The sequence below is a fragment of the Sminthopsis crassicaudata genome, chromosome 4 (genome assembly GCF_048593235.1).
Source record: "Sminthopsis crassicaudata isolate SCR6 chromosome 4, ASM4859323v1, whole genome shotgun sequence".
In the NCBI taxonomy this organism is placed as follows: Eukaryota; Metazoa; Chordata; class Mammalia; order Dasyuromorphia; family Dasyuridae; genus Sminthopsis; species Sminthopsis crassicaudata.
Genome location: NC_133620.1, coordinates 125,753,164 through 125,770,783, shown reverse-complemented (window position 1 = coordinate 125,770,783; position 17,620 = coordinate 125,753,164). Strand labels below are relative to the sequence as shown.

The 17,620-nt window shown below is 32.0% G+C and overlaps 1 protein-coding gene across 1 annotated transcript in view; it reads right to left on the bottom strand.

Moving 5' to 3' along the window:
• The window catches only part of PDE10A (phosphodiesterase 10A), a 736,567-nt gene that overhangs the window by 74,169 nt on the left and 644,778 nt on the right, over window positions 1-17,620 (bottom strand). Inside the window, 4 exon segments of the mRNA XM_074309355.1 lie at window positions 3,543-3,601; window positions 5,164-5,214; window positions 10,672-10,827; window positions 15,270-15,410. Coding sequence (XP_074165456.1) covers window positions 3,543-3,601; window positions 5,164-5,214; window positions 10,672-10,827; window positions 15,270-15,410 — 407 coding nt within the window.

Here is a 17,620-nt window from a genome sequence, read left to right as displayed (position 1 = left end):
TCTTAGTAGATTTTGAGAATGTCCTTGTATTGTTTTTTCTGACTATCTTGTAAGTGCTTGTTCTTTAGTATCACATTGACTCAGGAATTTATACTTGATTCTGAATTGAGCCAATTTTATTAGGAAGGTATAAATGCTTATCAAATGTGCAACTGACAAAGTCAGAATCCCAAAAGATGTTGAGTAGCTTGCTATAAATTTCAATCTAATGGCAATGAGCTTTAAACTGGAATTTGGAAAATAAAACTTCAAATATATTGGCAAAGTATAGCTGAGCATGTTATTTCCATAAAATATTTAATCATTTATATTAATATGATACAGTTGCATGATCACTGAATACATAGAGATCTATAAAATTATTTTACTGTGGGAAATAGCACAAAATCAGGATTAGGGCTGATAAGATCACAGTCTGAGGTTTAGCAGATAAGTCATATGAAAATTATTGAGATTCACAAAAGTTAACCAAAAATCACAGCTAGCTGATTCCACTTCTAATACTCTATTCACTATTCCTCAATATCTTTAACAAAATATGACCAACAATAATCTTGTCTTGGACTGAATTAAGAGAGGGGTAAATTCCAGGATAAAAGAGACTCTTGATTTGTTCAGGGCACATCTAATTTAGTAATATCTAAAGTATTATATTCAGTATGACACATTTAAGGAAGGGGATAGTGTGGGGAGGAGGAATGTGATCTGGCATAGTAAATAGCTTCTTAAGTTTGCTATATGAGGGTATTATAAGATCTGAAGGTATTTAAAGAAAAGATATCACTATCTGCTTTGTTTCTATACTCGAAAGACTATAGAATCTTTCTATCTGACTATCAGCTAAAACCAACTATACATATACCCCATTAGAATGCAAGATCCTTAAAGGATAAATAATTTTGATAAATCTTTGGATTTATGACCAAATAGGAGATAGTGAGCATTATGACATGTAAAATGGATAAGTGTGATTATATTTAAATTTTAAAGTTTTGCACAAACAAAACCAATGCAATCAAAATTTAAAAGGAAAACAGAAAGCTAGGAAAGAACTTTTTTATAAGCAAATCTCTGATGAAGGCTTGATTTCTCAAATATATACAGAACTTAGTTAAATTTATAAAAATACAAGTTATTCCTCAATTGATAAGTGATCAGGGAATATGACAGGCACTTTTTAGACAAAATAATTAAACCTAACCATAGTTATATGCAAAAATTCTGTAAATCACTACTGATTACAGAAATACAAATTAAAACTACTTCCCCATAGCTATCACATTAGCTAGTTTGACAGAAAAGGAAAATGATAAATAATGGAGGGATGTGGGAAAATTGGGATGCTATTGTAATCTTCGTGGAGATATAAACCAATCCAACCATTTTGAAGAGCAGTTTGGAACTATGCCCAAAGGATAATCAAAGTATGCATATCATTTAATCCAACAATACCATGATTAAATCTGTATCTCAAAAAGATTTTTTAAAGAGGTGGGGGGGAGACTTACTTTTACAAAAAATATTTATAGCAACTCTTTTTGTTGTGGCAAAGAATCAGAAATTGAGGGAATATCTATTAAGTGGGAAATGACAGAACAAGTTGTCATGCCAAACTGTTCTCATTTCATAATAATGAAATATATTACAAGAAATGACAAGCTGGTGGATTTCAGAAAAACCTGAGAAGATTTACATGAACTGATACAAGAGAGCAGAATGAGGTATATAGTAACAGCAATATTGTACAGTGAGCAAGTATAAATGATTTAATTATTCTTAGCAGTACAATGTTTCAAGACAATTACAAAAGACTTTTAGAGAAAGAACTGATAGAGTCTGAATGCAGATTATTTTTCACTTTTTTTTTCTTTTGGTATGCTTCTTCTTTTCCAACATGACTAATGTGAAGATATGGCACATATGTAATCAATTTCAAAATTACTTAATATCTTGGGGAGGGGAGGGAGAAAGGGAAGAACAGAGAAAATTTGAAATTTTTAAAATATTAAGATGATAAGAACACTATTCCTAGATACAGGAGAATATGAGTGCAAATCTGGACTTAAGACACTTGACACAGCTGTAGAGGGATGAAACTCTGAAAAGGTGTACTTGAATCAGACAGCAGAGCACTTAAGGCTAATTACCTATTTGATATAAATATACACATTTATTGATTTATTTATTTATTTATTTTGAGGCTGGGGTTAAGTGACTTGCCCAGGGTCACACAGCTAGGAAGTGTTAAGTGTCTGAGACCAGATTTGAACTCTGGTCCTCCTGAATTCAAGGCTGGTGCTCTATCCACTGCACCACCTAGCTGCCCCTACACACATATATTTAGATGAGATGGTGATGTTTTGGCCCTCCTCACCATTGGTGCTTGCTGAATGTGTGGTGGTGAGGTAATTATAGGCAAGGATTGGAGCACTGAGGGAGAGAGGGCAGAGTCATTCTGGCCCAGGACATGGAGAGACTCTTAAGGCTCCAGACTCCAGAGTCCAGGAATCATCTTTGGCAAGCTTGCCTGCCTCCTTCACTTCTCCCCCTAAAGCCCAAGGACTTTGATTGATTCTAACTCTGACTGATCCTAAGGCCCTCCAGGGAGCTAGACATTATATACTGCTTTGTAACCTTTGGCAAATTACTTAACCCTGACTGCCTAGCATGTGCTCACACAGGAAAAAAAGATTGTTAAAAATTCTTTATATGTAATTGGGAAAAAAATAAAAGCTATACAAAATAAAATAAGAATACAAATCCTTGAGAGAGATATACTTACTTTCCTTTATATCCCTAATATTTTGCATATACCAAACACTTAAATGTATTTCATTCATTGATAAAGACCAACCTTTTTATAAACTCAAGCTACTAGCTTTATCCTCTAGGAAACTGCCACTAGGTCAGGGGTTTTTAATCTGAGGTCACTGGGTCTATGAATTTAATTTATTTTTATTAAATTCTAACTGAAAAGTACCATTTCCTTTAATTATCTAAAATTTATGCTAAGAAATAGCTCATATAGACTTCACTAAAATGTCATTGAAGTCCATTGCATATAGAGTCCATGCTCCTGTTCCAAGGAAAGAATCACTTAAACAAATGATATACTAATATAAATAAAAAGAAAATAAATTTATTGACATTGTTGGAAAATTAACCCGAGTTTCAATTGTTCTCCAAACCACATTCTCAGCTCATTCTTTGTTTTCTCTCAAAAGTTAAAATATTGGAAAGTTTATAGTCAATATTAGTAGACATATTTTAAAATAGTTAAATAACTTTTATATTTAACTACAAATCAAATTTCACCATACACATAGAAATTTCATCATGCAAACATAACCAAATATTGAAACTTTATGTAGTGATGTGACAAAAGAATAATCAATAGCTCTTATCACTCCATATTGAGATATAGACTGAGCAGCAATCTCTAACAATTACATCTATTTAGGAATTTGTTAAATATGCATTCATTACAATTTTTTTTTCTCAAGAAAAGTGTTATTACATTTCCAGATACAAACAACACTTACTTTGATACATCAAGTAGGAAGTCATTCAATTCAGTCTGTTTGGCAAGGCCTCTGCATACCTGACATAAATTAAAGCATGGAAACTATTACTTGCAGCAAAAGGTTTTTCTTTTTATTAAAAAAAAATTAAAATGGTGGCGATGTCATTTATATCATTAATTTAAAAGCCTAAAATAATAACTTGAATTGTAACTATGATGTTATACTGCTTATGCCACAAATTTAGCAAATACTTAAAGGTATACTTCTATTTAACATATCAATTAGTTCCATGAAAAAGTACATTACAAGGGATAGTTAATAATAAACAATATTGTTAATTAAATGTTAAAAAGAAATCTCAAGATTTTTCAGTGGAATATGGTTACAATATAACGATGCTATCATGGGAAAATCTGTAGGAGGAATACATGCAGCAGTGGTTGTTTAAATGTAAAAATCATAAGTAGATAATGTGCATATTTTGAATTATATTATTGACAATAGGCACTATTCTTTTATTAACAGTTTCTTAAACATTGACTTCCAATGAAAAAACCATGCTCTTTGGAAGATCCCCTTTTCCCTTGAATACTGGCTCATAAGAGGACTTTTCCACTTTCCTAGTGAAAATGTTAAGCCAATTTCAAAGAAGTGATATAAAATTTTCCACTAGAGGAGAGGGCACGACTAACTGCAATAGATATCTTCTATCACCTTAAATTTGGTCACTGTCATAAAAATAGCTAAAAGTTATGGTGTTTAAAGACTCATACTGCTGCGACTTTTTGGGTCATATCATATACTTAAGTAAATTGGCCTCTTAGCATAGCAGACAATTTAAAAGATAGAGGGAATGAATCTGTGATTTCATTGGTTATAAGGAACTTTTTGGTATAGAAACCTCCTTACTGATGTAGGTTGGTTTCTTCTTTGCAATTTATAAAAGACTGCCTAAAGCACTGAGACTTTGGGTATTTTTAATCAGCATAACAAAAGCAGTATGCCTCAGAAGCAAAATTTGAAATGGTTTCCTGGATGAAGAGCTTCAGGAGTAGCTCTTCTTTCTATACTGAAAGAGATTAGCAAATGATTCTTTGAAAAGCTTAATGAACCAACCCAAGCATCTAACAAACTGTCAGTAGTTTCCTTTTTGGGTGTTTAGTTAATTTATCCTGTCCTTTTCTGAATAAAAGCATAGATTTGGAGTTGGAAGGGATGATATCCCTTAGGTCACTTTCCTAAATTTAAAAAGAGGAAAAGATTACAAAAAAGTCCAAGGAAAGTCTTTCTTTCACTTGCTCAAGTTCATGCAGTAGCCAATAGCAGAGTTGGTTTTGAACACAGGGCCACTGACTACACTTAATATAGTCAGTCGATATTTTAGAGAACACAAAAATCAATACAAGACAAATAAACTCTAGAAGTCCTAAAGTAGAACAGCTATAGGAATTGCTCTATTTCAATGACATGGCTGACTTAGTAATGCCAGAAGTTTATTAAGGTAGAACTGCTAAGTATGATGCACTTCATTAAAGCATACAACATATAGTACTGCACTGAGGATTTTGCCTGTGATTCATTCTCAAATGTACACACTGGGCAGTTGCCATCATCTTATGAAAATATTCCTAAGACTTACTTGTACTTGATGTATTGCCACTGAGGCCCAAGCAAGGTTTGCTGTTGCAACCTGAAAAAGAAAAGAAAAGTATCTAAAACTATTTAATATCAACTTCAGTTTGAATTTCAAAATTTTATCAATAGATCAAGATTTTCTCTGCAGCAGCTAAAGAAAAACTACTCTGCAAATAGACTTTCTATTAGAGAGTTCTAATTTTTAAAAATCAGTAAAATAGGTTTCTGAGGTCACTGAATTTATAGATGTTTTTATAGATACAACACCATTCCGATTTCAGTAAAAATAGAAGTTATATAGGCTATCTTTTCTACTATTTCTCATTCTTCTGTATTGTGGAACTTCAGTGCTAACATATACCTTGTTATTTCATATTAAGGTAAAAGATTCAGAAAGATGCAACAGAAATCTCAGAATTTACAATCTTTTTCTAATCTAGCAAAAGCTCTTATTTTTCAGCAAAATCTTTCCTTATTTTTTAATTTCAAATTTATATTAAAGAAACAGAATAAGAAGAAAGCAAAATAGAAAAGGAATACAAAATAAAATTAAACAAAACAAAGAGAACATTGTTATGTGCCTAGCAGATCATCAAGGATTCAAACTATATTAACAAATACCAGTTCAGCAAAGTATATATTAATAGAAATTATATTCATGTGTCCATCTTTTCTTTACTTCTTTGTAAATTGTTCTTTCATTCTCTACTATTTTTATTTTATTCTCCTTTTCACAACCCCCAACTCTCAAGCAGGCTATAGATAAGGATATTTATATATGCATGTGTGTATACACACACACACATGTATCTTTCCTATCCTGACACTTTGCTATAATTTTATTCTTAACTTGCCTGGCTACTACTTAACTTCTCTCTACCCATAGATCCCTTTCTTGTCTTCTTCCCTCACCCTTTGATTCCTTGTCCATCCATCCCTCCCCACTTATTTCTTTATAGGTTTTAGAGTGTGCTATACTCTTCACAGTATATTGTATGTATTTGTATTGTATGTATTGCCTATTTAACCTTTTCCTGATCTAAGTTTTCAGATCTCCTTCCCCTCCTCCCCCTCTAATGCCTCAGTATCTATTCTTCCTATGCACCCCGTTTGTATTGAAGGGGGGAGGAGATTGTGTCCCCTTTTCTGATCTCAGAGATCTCCCAGGTTCCAATGAGTGAGACAGAGTCCAAACCTTTCAGGATAAGAGAAGCAATACTATTCAGGGGCAAAATCAACTCCTATAGAAATTCTATATTCTAATTCAATCGAGGAATCCTGGTCTGATCAGCTCAGGCTGTCCCAGTCCCCATTAAGATACCAAATAAAAAGCTTCCCTCAACTAAGGTCTTTGTAGATAGCCCATGCATTTTGCTAGGATCCTGTCCACTGAGCATTCTCAGTGCCAAAACTCCATTTCCAAATAGAACTCTGCCACTATAGAAATCAGTCCCTTGTAAACTGATTTCTATCCAACAATAAACTTATTTTGCAACTAATAATTTGGTAATGAGTGAATTCTTTCACTCTAAACCGATGACCAATTTAAAGGGGATATTTAACAACTCTCTTATTGACAGTAATCTTTTTGATCACCAGGAATTGAGAATATTTAAACTGCATCAGTATGACATAATTATTATTTTTAACTTAACTCTACCCCAATCTTCCTTTTGAGCTGCTCTATTGTTTATGTCTATCTTAAACATGCTATACATTTCCCATGTAAAAAAAAAATAAAAATTATACATGTTTAGTTCCCTGAAATTGATCTTGAAATTGGTTCTTAGACATTTAATTTTCTTTTAAGTTAAGGGTTGGTTGACAGAAAATTCTGAAAATCTGCAGGTTCATAAAATGTTCATTTTTTTCTCATTCAATATTATAATTTTGCTGGAAATTATATTTTTGGCCACAGGTTTAGTTCTTTTGATTGTTGAAAGATATGATTCTAAGACCTGCAGCCTTTTATTGTGGCTGCTGATAAGTCCTTTGTTCTAATTGTAGCTCCAGCATATTTGAATTGTTTTTTTCTTATTTCTTACAAAATTTTCTTTTTGATGTGGGGATTTTGAAAATTTGGCAATAATATCCCTATGTGTTTTCCACAAAGATCTCGTTGAGGTGGTGATTGCTGGATTTTTTCTATTTCTACTTTACCCTTATGTTGTATTGAAGAGGTCAAAAGAGATAACCCAGCATGCAAATAATTAAGAAACTCCTGTCTTAGAAGAGGTTAAAGGAGATAAATTGAGGCACAAATGATTAATAGAATTTTACATTCTTAAGAGAAATTCCTCTCTTATTTACAAGTCTCTCAGGAACCTCTTTGATGTACAAACATCCCTATATCCAAAGGAAGCAGAAAAGTCCTTTTCGAATACAAACACTTGTTTTATGACCCTGATTGTGTATAAAATGAATCTCCAAAATTATATTCCTTGCACTAGGCTTTTCTCTGCCTTGTGCCATCTTTGCTCCGGCTTCCCCTTTCAGGCAGTCTGGCCTTTCTCCCTGGAGGTCAATTGCCTGCCTATCCCTTTCCTAACCAATAAAGATTTTATTTTAACACAGCATTGAGCAGTGAATTCATTCGCTAATGGAGTAGCCTTGGTACTTAGGAGGAAAAGGAAGCATTGAACCATCTTTCCCTTTGAGCCTCATTTTTTGTCCTCATCATTATCACTCCAGGACAATTGGATTATTTCTTACATTATTGTGGTCACAGTTTTCATGCAGTTCAATTATTATTATTATTTTTTTCTTCTTGATTTGTGTTCTCCAGATCTGTTATTTTTCTTATAAAATGTTTCACATTCTGTTCTTTTTCATTTTTAAAAATCTATTATTTCTTGGTCTCTCAACTTCAGTGGCTTCCCTTGTCCAATGTTAATTTTCAAAGAGTTACTTTTGTCTTTGAGAATATATCTCCTTTTCTAGGTGGTTAATTTTTTTTCACAATCTTTTTTCTTGGATGATTAATGAAGAGGGGACCCTGAAATTCTGAAAAACCTTAAAGGAGAAAATCTCCTTCAGTTCTTCCTCAGTGAGGGACCCCTCCCTGAAGGACAAATAGTTTCATCTTTGTTATCTGGGTGGGGTTGGCTCAGTCCTGAAACTCATTGAATTCAATTCAAATTCTATTCCTAGCTGAAATCCATCTAGGAGCCAAGCATGGCACTACCTAGCTCTCATTTGACTTTTAAATTCTTTTTTTGCTTTTTTTTTTTATTTTATTTTTTTTATTTCAGTGAACCTTGGTCTTCCCTGTTGCTAGTTTCTATGGTGGAGGTCTATGCTGGTTCATTTTTTTTTTTTTTTTTTTTTTTTTTAATAAGAAGTATGAGTGCAAGCAACTCAAACTGGGTTGTGAGGGGGATAGTGCCTCTGGCTTTACTTCAGCTCTTTCCTCTGAATGAGAAGGAGTGAGATCTCTAAAAGACAATTGTAAAAATCGAGTAAGGCTTCATCTACTTCAGAGTTGGAGTAGGATTCAATGCCTAACAGAATACCTACTTACCCTTCCTGCTATTCTTCCATGATATCATTTTCTTCCTACTTCAATCAAATATGGGCAGCTATGTACCTATTGGGCAAAATTCAATTTCCTGGGTAGTTCCTGAGTTTAGATTGTAAGACATTCAGCCAATGAGGATGAGGGTCAATGGTGGAAGAGGTATTTGTATTAGGAACTATTTAAACTTGTCCCAAAGGTTCCTCTCCTCCTTTTGACTGCATGAGAACATATAATAAAGCTTCGTTTTGCTCCTAGAGATATCTCCAGCTTTTTTATCATATGGTAATTACTCACTATTCTGAGCCACACACCTCTGACCAGAAACTAACCAAGAGCTGCCCCCTCCAGCAAGTGCCTGTAGCCATCAGTGTCCCTGCCTTTCTGTCTCTGCACTGAGTTTTCCAGGACTCACATTTAGAGTCCAAAAATAATCCAGGAAGCAAACGTTTTTTGAGGTTCCTGCTTAGGCTCCAGCTACACCCAGGGCTCCCCACTTAGTGTTTCTGCTGAGCTAGCTTGAAAATGTTTGCACTTCACACAGGATAATTTCTGCCCCAAGTCTTTGTTTCCTCAGATTTCCTCTGGTTGTATCCAGAAGACCCCAGTTTTGCCCCAAGTCTTCTTGATTTTTCAGTGCAAATTTGTTCTATGTGTAGGAGAAATCGGGAGAGCTTGAAATTTACCTATCCTGCCATTTTCTGAGAATCCTCCCCATCTTAATTTATTTTTCAAGAAATTACAGATGTAATTTAACATATATAAGATTGCTTGCTATCTAGGGGAGGAGGTGGAGGGAGGGAAGGGAAAAGTCAGAACAGAAGTGAGTGCAAGGGATAATGTTATAAAAAATTACCCAGACATATGTTCTGTCAATAAAAAGTTATAATAAAAAAATTACAGATGTAAAGATTAAATATATATGACATATAGTGATAAGACCTTAAGTTTAATATAACTTTTATTTGTTTGCCTATATGGAAATCAACAAAAGAAGATAAAAGTATTCCCATTAAAAGTAGCAAAAGTGTGTGTGTATGTGTCTCAATAATAGGAGAGCTTTTTTATTTGCCTTAAAAAAAAACTGTGACTATTTGTCCTAATATTGCAGTAGATGTTTTTTATTATGATGTCTTAAATATTGACTTACAAAAATGAATAGATGGCCTATTTATTTCAGGCATAGTTCAAAGACAACAAAATTATAGTGTAGTAAAAGAATGTAGATAGTACCTTTGAAGTTTATTGTACTTATTTTTAAAATAGAATAACTACTTTACAATGAATTATTCTAATTCAGTTATATGATTTTGGAGAATATCCGGCTCTTGATAACTAAATAATTTAAGTTTTTCCATTTCACAAATATGTACTGTGGTTCAACTTTACATAAATAAGGCATGACAGGTACTTAAAGATATATCAAGTAATTAGAACAATAATCCTAAGAATTGTGCAACTTTGCTTTTTGGGGGAGGGTAGGAAGACAATTTTATTCATGTAGAAAAATGTAGAGAAAACAACATGCAATTTTTTTTTTCTTTTTCCCATTTAGTTCCATAATTTTTCTGACTGGATTCAATCCATAAATTTCAAAAGCTAGGTAAAGTTCTTAAGATTGCTCAGTTCACAGTGTTGCCACAATGTCTCAGAGAAAAGCTTTTCTGATTATATGGGTTTTTGATCATTTTTTTTCATTACTATAACAAAAACAAAGACAACCTAATCCATTTTTGTAAATGAAGTAAATGGTCTTAAGAAATGCAATTTTATCACTTCTCTATAGATGACAATTTAAATATTAATAAGATAATCACAATTCCAATATTAAAAAAAAACTTTTCATTTCAATAGCTAACAGAACTTGTTTTTGAAATACAGTGTAATTATAAGAATATATAAAATTCAACCAGAAATTTTAAATCTGACTGAAACATGACAAAACTTTCAACTCAAAAAAAAAACAAAAAAAAAAACCAACTATTGTTGAGTTCTCACCTCTTGGTGACAGATGTGGAAAGCTTCTTTGCCCCAATTCCGATACAGTTCAAGAATACCAATGAGGTCACCTATTGCAGTGACAATTGGTAAACAGAGAACAGACTGGACACGTGTCCCTAATTCCAGTCCGATACCTTTGGGAAATCGTTCATCCTAAAAAAAAGAAAAACAAAGTGGGGGTAGAGGGAAGGAAGGCAGAGCAAGAGGGAAAAAAAGAGAAAAAAATTCACCCCTAATCAGTTTTAGCAAATAGAATAAATGAGCTTATCATTTATGTTATCCAGAGGAAAATACTAATAATCAATACTATTCATTAGTACCCACTTACTAGTTAAGTTGCCATCAGACAAGTCACAGAATCTTCAGACCTCAGTATTGGAAAGGATCAAAAAGACCATCTAGTTCAGCTTATCTACTCCATGCAAGAAAAACTTTTATTTTAGCTAAAATAATTAGTCCTTTTATTTTATTTTTTTCCTTTTTTTTTTTTAAACAAACTTTGGATAAACACTTGTTAGAATGTTGTAGAGCAGAATTTTTGTTAAATGACAATTGACATGATTGCTTCCATTTCTGATATGATTCATTGATTTTGTAGTGTTAATAATCTCCCCATATATCCATTCTTCAAATCCTATGTATTCTTGAGTTCAAGGCTTTGTCAAAATCTTCCATAGAAATCTACTCAGCATTTCTATTACTTTGTTTTAAATGTATAATCTCTCCTATATCACTTCCCATAGACAAATCATGACTGCATTATATGTCAATAAGTAGGCATATCAATGTATAGTGGATGGTTTCTCATTCTCTTTTAAGAAGTACTATCTCCAATTTTTTTTTCTTTTTTTTTAAACTTTTCCATTCTTCCATTCCATTCCAAGGAAACTTCTCCTTGACATATTTTCATATGTCAAGAGTATGTTGAAATTATGTGACTAATATGAACTTTTCTGGTTATGTAAAATTATGCCATATATTACTTTGGTTACAGAGGGCAGTGAGTCCAAAAGTGGGAGAGGTAAGAATTTATCACTCAATACATTTTGATCTCTTGTGCATCTACTTCTTGTCCTCCTTTCACTTCCATCAACAAATTATTCTAAAGATTACCTATTTGGAGCTCAAACTAAATTCTCTGCAGACCTATTTTCTCAATTCTTCTTTTCTGTTATGAACTTATAATTTCAGCTTGATATATATTTGTGTATTCTTTATTTATCTTATATATCCAACGCCCTACTACCATCTCTCTATGTAGTTTTGACATTGTTATTTATTCTCCTGCCTTCAATTGATCATCTCTATTCGAATAACTAACAAATATATATGCATACCTCTAAAACTCTCCATAGACCTGTAAGTCATACTGGTTAATAAACTCAAAAGTTATCTGAAATTCTTTTCTCTAAATCATGCTGATTCTTTTAAAAACATCATATATATATATATTTTTTTTTACTCCACTTCTAATTAGTTAGTATTCCTGATTCTAATTAGTTAGTATTGCATCTCCAATTTGTTTATGACAGAACACAAACTCCTCAGCATAGCATTTAAGGTAATCCATAAGACTCCAACCAAGTTTTCCAGTCCAATTTCACATTATATATTTTTATATATTATATCCTAGTTAAACTGTGGTGCCAACTATTCCCAGAATATGATATTCCATCTTGGATCTCTGAGCATTTTCACATTCTGTTAGTATCTCTGAAGTACTTTTTGATCTTGTAAAAATCATCTTTCTTAAATGTTCCTTTTCTTATATCTCTTAAAATTCTTAACCATTTCCTGTGGGAAGCTTTTCCGGAAGTTCCTAGTTGTTGCTGCTCAAATTAACTATGTATAATGCTACACCCTTCCAAAAGATGTCAGTTGTTTGAGTGTAAGACTGTTTATTTTTTATTTTACATGCATAGCCTCATGGAAAATGATGCTTAATAAATATTTGTTGACTGAATCTTCCATCACATTTCGCCAAAATGTTCTGTAAATGATGTTAGCTCCAAAACACAATCATTGATTGTCTTCTCTCACTTGCCTAGAGAGAAAATAAAACTTCCTCTAAGCTTACATAATTTGGGGACTCTTTTTGGCTTTCTTACTGTAATATTACCACCTCTTTTGCACTAGCTAAACCTTTCAAAAATATAGCTCAGAATGAGTATCATTATTTTTATCCATTTCTTTTTTTTTTTTTAATGAACAATTAAACAGGTTATGTCAGAGCTGCAGTAGTCTCAAAAAAGAACATTTTTCTCATCTTTATTCTTTCAATTAATTTGGTAATTACTCTTATTTTGTTCTAACAAGTTTCTAAATGAATGGGATGTATATAGCTAAAAGTTCAAAAAAGCTAATATCTTCTTACTCTTTTTTTTGAAGAAAATGTTCATAATGTACAGGCATAAAGCTTTTGAGCAGTCAATAATTATTTGGTATCATTTCTTAATAATGAAATGATATTTTTCCCAAAAAAAAATTCCAAAAAAGCTTCCAACATTTTTTTTTGCCAAATTCCTCTGGTTACATACTGAAAGCATCAAGCACCATGATATATATCAATTCGGTTTGAAGGATCTTATCAAATTCCTCATACAATTTATCCACTTTCTCAATTTTTTTTTGCAAGAAATACATGTAAACAATATGTGTAAAAAACTGTAATGATTTTATACATTCTATTCACTTATAACTCATCATAAGAATTCTAGGACTGAGAATTTCATGAAATGTTTTTTAATGCCTTTGGATATAAGGTGAATGAATGAAAAATTACAAAGCATTTAATACATACTTATTTTGTGTTTAGTAGAGTGCTAAGCACCAGGGACATAAATAAAATAAAATAAAAGCAAGTACAATCTCTTCCCTCAAAGAACATTTTCACTTATAGTTGTCTCTATACAAGAAGAGCTCCTAGATCTCTGAATCATTCAACAAGTTGGAATGAATATGGACACTTTATAAACTCTAAAGGCTTCCAAGCTCTAACTTTGAAAAGTTATTGTAAAGAGTATTTGAATCCACAAATACACCATGAATTTTATTCTGATCTTTATTTAGCACTGAAAAAAAATGTGTGCTGCAAGAATGCAGATACTATTATCATGAAAAATTAACAAAAAACTCTCTTACTCAAAAAGTTTGGAAACTATCAATGTAAAGCATTATACAAATATGAGATATTAAATATTATTATAGTTGTACTGCTGTATGAAAAATTTGACTAAATCTAAAAAATAATTATGGAATGATTAAAGTGATATGCTCAGTCTTCCTATTTTATAGGAGAATTTTTTTTTATTTTGGAAAATCAAAATTGTATGTAGATTAATGACAATTATTCAAAACTTTTATATAATAAGATGACACACCTCACATATCCAAAAGCAGTTTTCATCAGCTAGCCAAAAAGATTAAAAATCCATAGCCAAAGATGAGACAGGAAGCAAAAATGGCCTGAGAGCAGACAAAATAGATGCCACAGTCTCTCATTAAAAAATTCCATGTTTCCACTCAGAAAAGATCCCTAAGGCTTTTAATCATTATTGCTTTAGATATATTAAATGAGCTTAGTTGTCTAGATTCTAAACCCATTGCAAATTACAACTAGCAACCTAGAAATAGGACACGCTTCTAGGAGACAGCACAATGAGAACTGCAACAGTGACAAAAGAAAAGATCTTTCTAAAACACCAAATTTAAAGAAACATTTAGCTTAGGGACTATCTTTAATAATGTCTGAGAGCATTGACTTGGCTGCAATTGATAAATTGACTTGCATCTAGAAAGATGAGTTCTAGTCTAAATTTTGTCTCTAAATATTTGATAGTTGTAATCACTTTGTCATATACATGTGTGTATATATATATATATATACACACACACATATATGTATGTATATATATGCATATATATACATACATATACATGTATACACATAGATATGATGTATTATCCTCGGCTTTAGTATCTTTATCTGTAAAATGAAGGTAAGAATATAAAGTTTTGCAACTTTGAAATTTTATGATTCTATATACATAATGATGACTAAGTCATTCAGAAAATGTTGAATGATTGGGTTTCTGTCTGAGATGGTTAAGAGAATAATATATTTTAGAAAGATTTCAATCAAAATGATTAATATTTTTGATCTATTGAATATAAAAATAGGAAATCTTCCTTATTGGTGGATATTCCATTTTTTGAGGATATTAGATAAATGATACCAAGTAATATCCATATATGAGTAATTATATCAAATATGTACCTTTTGAAAAATTCTGAAAAAATAATAAAATTTCAACTAAAGAAATGCAGAAAACATACAAAATGTATTCATTAATATTTTAGTGTTTATTTAAAAAATTATCTGGTGCTTGCTCCCAAGTGGATATCTATATAATAAAGGTCAAACAAACAGGGAGTAACTACCTTAATAAGTAGAACCTGGTCTTAATTCTGGGTGGGTAGTGGGTGGGGCAAGAAGAAACACCTAAAAGAGAGCTCACATCAAAACAGTTAAGTCATACTTTATTTCAAAATAAGCAAAATATAAAATTTGTCATTACAAGTTAAAAATAATTTACCCCAAGGATATCTTCTACTAGCATTGTTTTCCTTGATTTGGCTACATAAGCAGATATTGTTGTACCATGGGTAATTGGCCCAGCTGGGATGAGTCGTGGTTTTCCTTCCTTTACTCCAGGTGGTGTGAACATACATAGACTCTAGTAAAAAGAAGGAAGGAGAAAATATAAATAAATAATATATATATATATATATATCATACACATATAAGCTTTGTTATTTTAAGCCCTTAAGTACTTTGTGGGAAAAAATTAAGGAAGAGGAAAAAATAATAAAAGGAAAAGATTTTGTAGGGTGAGTTAAGTTTTGGTTTAAATTAGTTTGGGATGTATATTTTTGTTTGCGACAAAAATTACAAGTGAGTGTATTTTCACTTTTACTGTGATCCAGAACTATAGGAGAGTTATAAACTGGTCAAAGCACATGCACAAGAGAAAACATTTAAGCAATACTTCAAAATTTAAATCCTTCAGGAACCTGTCTTATTAGATAGGGTATCAACCAATTAATCCATCTATATATATTTCAGTAGATGATCTTCAAACATGGAAGTTTCCAAAAGATTCATCACCCTACAAGGCAACCTGATGATAAATCTCTGAAATTTTTGAGGCTGTTCCTCAGATGAGACCTTTCAGGTTTAGTAGAATATCCTAGAGTCACTACATAGCATCACAGGGCTTTCCTGGCCTTGAGATCATATACAGCAATACCACACTTTTATATAAAGAGGAATATTTAAATGTAGAATTTTTTTTCTTCTAAATTAACTCCAAACTAGGAGTAATGAGCAAATGCTACACAGAAGCAAATTTAAATGTGATGTAAGCAAAAACTTCCTAACAATCACAGCTCTCAGGAGACGATGGATTCCCTTTCACTAGAAATTTGTCTGCAAGGAAAGCTGGATAGACCAACTTGTCCAGTATGTTGTAGCAGGGATTCTCACTCAGCTACAAATAGGACTAGATGCTCTCTGAGATCTCTTCCAAATAAGATTCTGTGATTCTGTGAACTGTATCAGCCAAAAATATAAAAAGCATTGAATCAATTTTTTTTTACAGATTTCAAGAGTGTATTTGATGTCATTATATACTAACATAGATCTGTTCTAATACTAGATCATGTCCTAGGAAAAGTATCATTCCTATAATTCTGTTTTAATTCTCAGTTTTGGTTTTTTTATTATTTCTTTTCAGTTCCCATATCCCATACTCTGAGGTATATGCATACCAAAAAAAAAACCTGTATGGATTTTATAAGACTTCTAAATGAGTAGCTCCAGAATTCTTTGACAATTTTGCATGTGATTGACTTCAACTATTCCCCAAGAAACTCACTACCATGATAACCTCATCAAACTATAAGCTCTCATCAACTTTGGCTCTTTACTTCACAATTTTCTGCCTTTTTGATTAGAGGGTGGGATCATGAATGCCACAAACCTCTATTAAAGGGAAGACATCTTGTTTCTCACTTGGCTGCTCTACCTTGGGACTTTTTTGACTGACATCTTCCCCCTTCCCCACCACACACTTCTTAAGTTTTCATTTGTGTTTTGTCTTCCTTTTCTGAGTTCCTCAAGGACAATGATTGTCTTTTACCCCTTTTTTGTATCCTCAGAGCTTTGTACAATGTGTGCACAGAGCAAATGTTTAATAAAGGTTTACTGACTAGAAACCAAGAAATTAATAACAACTTCCTCCTACATGATAAAAAAGGGCATTCAATATCCAGGAAACAAATTTAGAAGAATTAGGAGATTCTAATAATAATTACTAAAGACTTCATATGCACTTTAAAGTGAAGGTGGTGACTATAGCAATCAGGACCATTTATCAACCAGTTAGTATCTGAACATAAATTATACTCATGCCATAAGAAATAATGAAAGAGATAGTTTCAGTGAAACCTGGAAAAACCTTGCACATATTGAGATAGTAAAAACAAACAACTCCAAAAACTTTGAACTCTGATCAACACAGTAACTAATTGCAATTCCAGAACATCAAATGTATATAGAGTATAGAATGTGTGTGTGTATGAGGATAAAGTAGGAATTTGTTTTGCTAAACTATGCACATTTGTCACAATATTTATTTTTTTTTTCATTTCCTCATGAAGGAGAGAAGAGAATATGTTTGCTGGAAAAATTAAGTTAAAAATAAAAAGAATATAAAATAAAAACAAAAAGAATAAAAAGAATCATCCTTATATCCTGCCTGTAGGGAAGGGAAATAAATAATGATTAATGAAATTTGAAATAGAAATTTTCATTTTTTATTTGTCATTTTTTCAGTTGAGTATGACTCATTCTGGGGTTTTTTTTTGGCAAAGATACTATAATGGT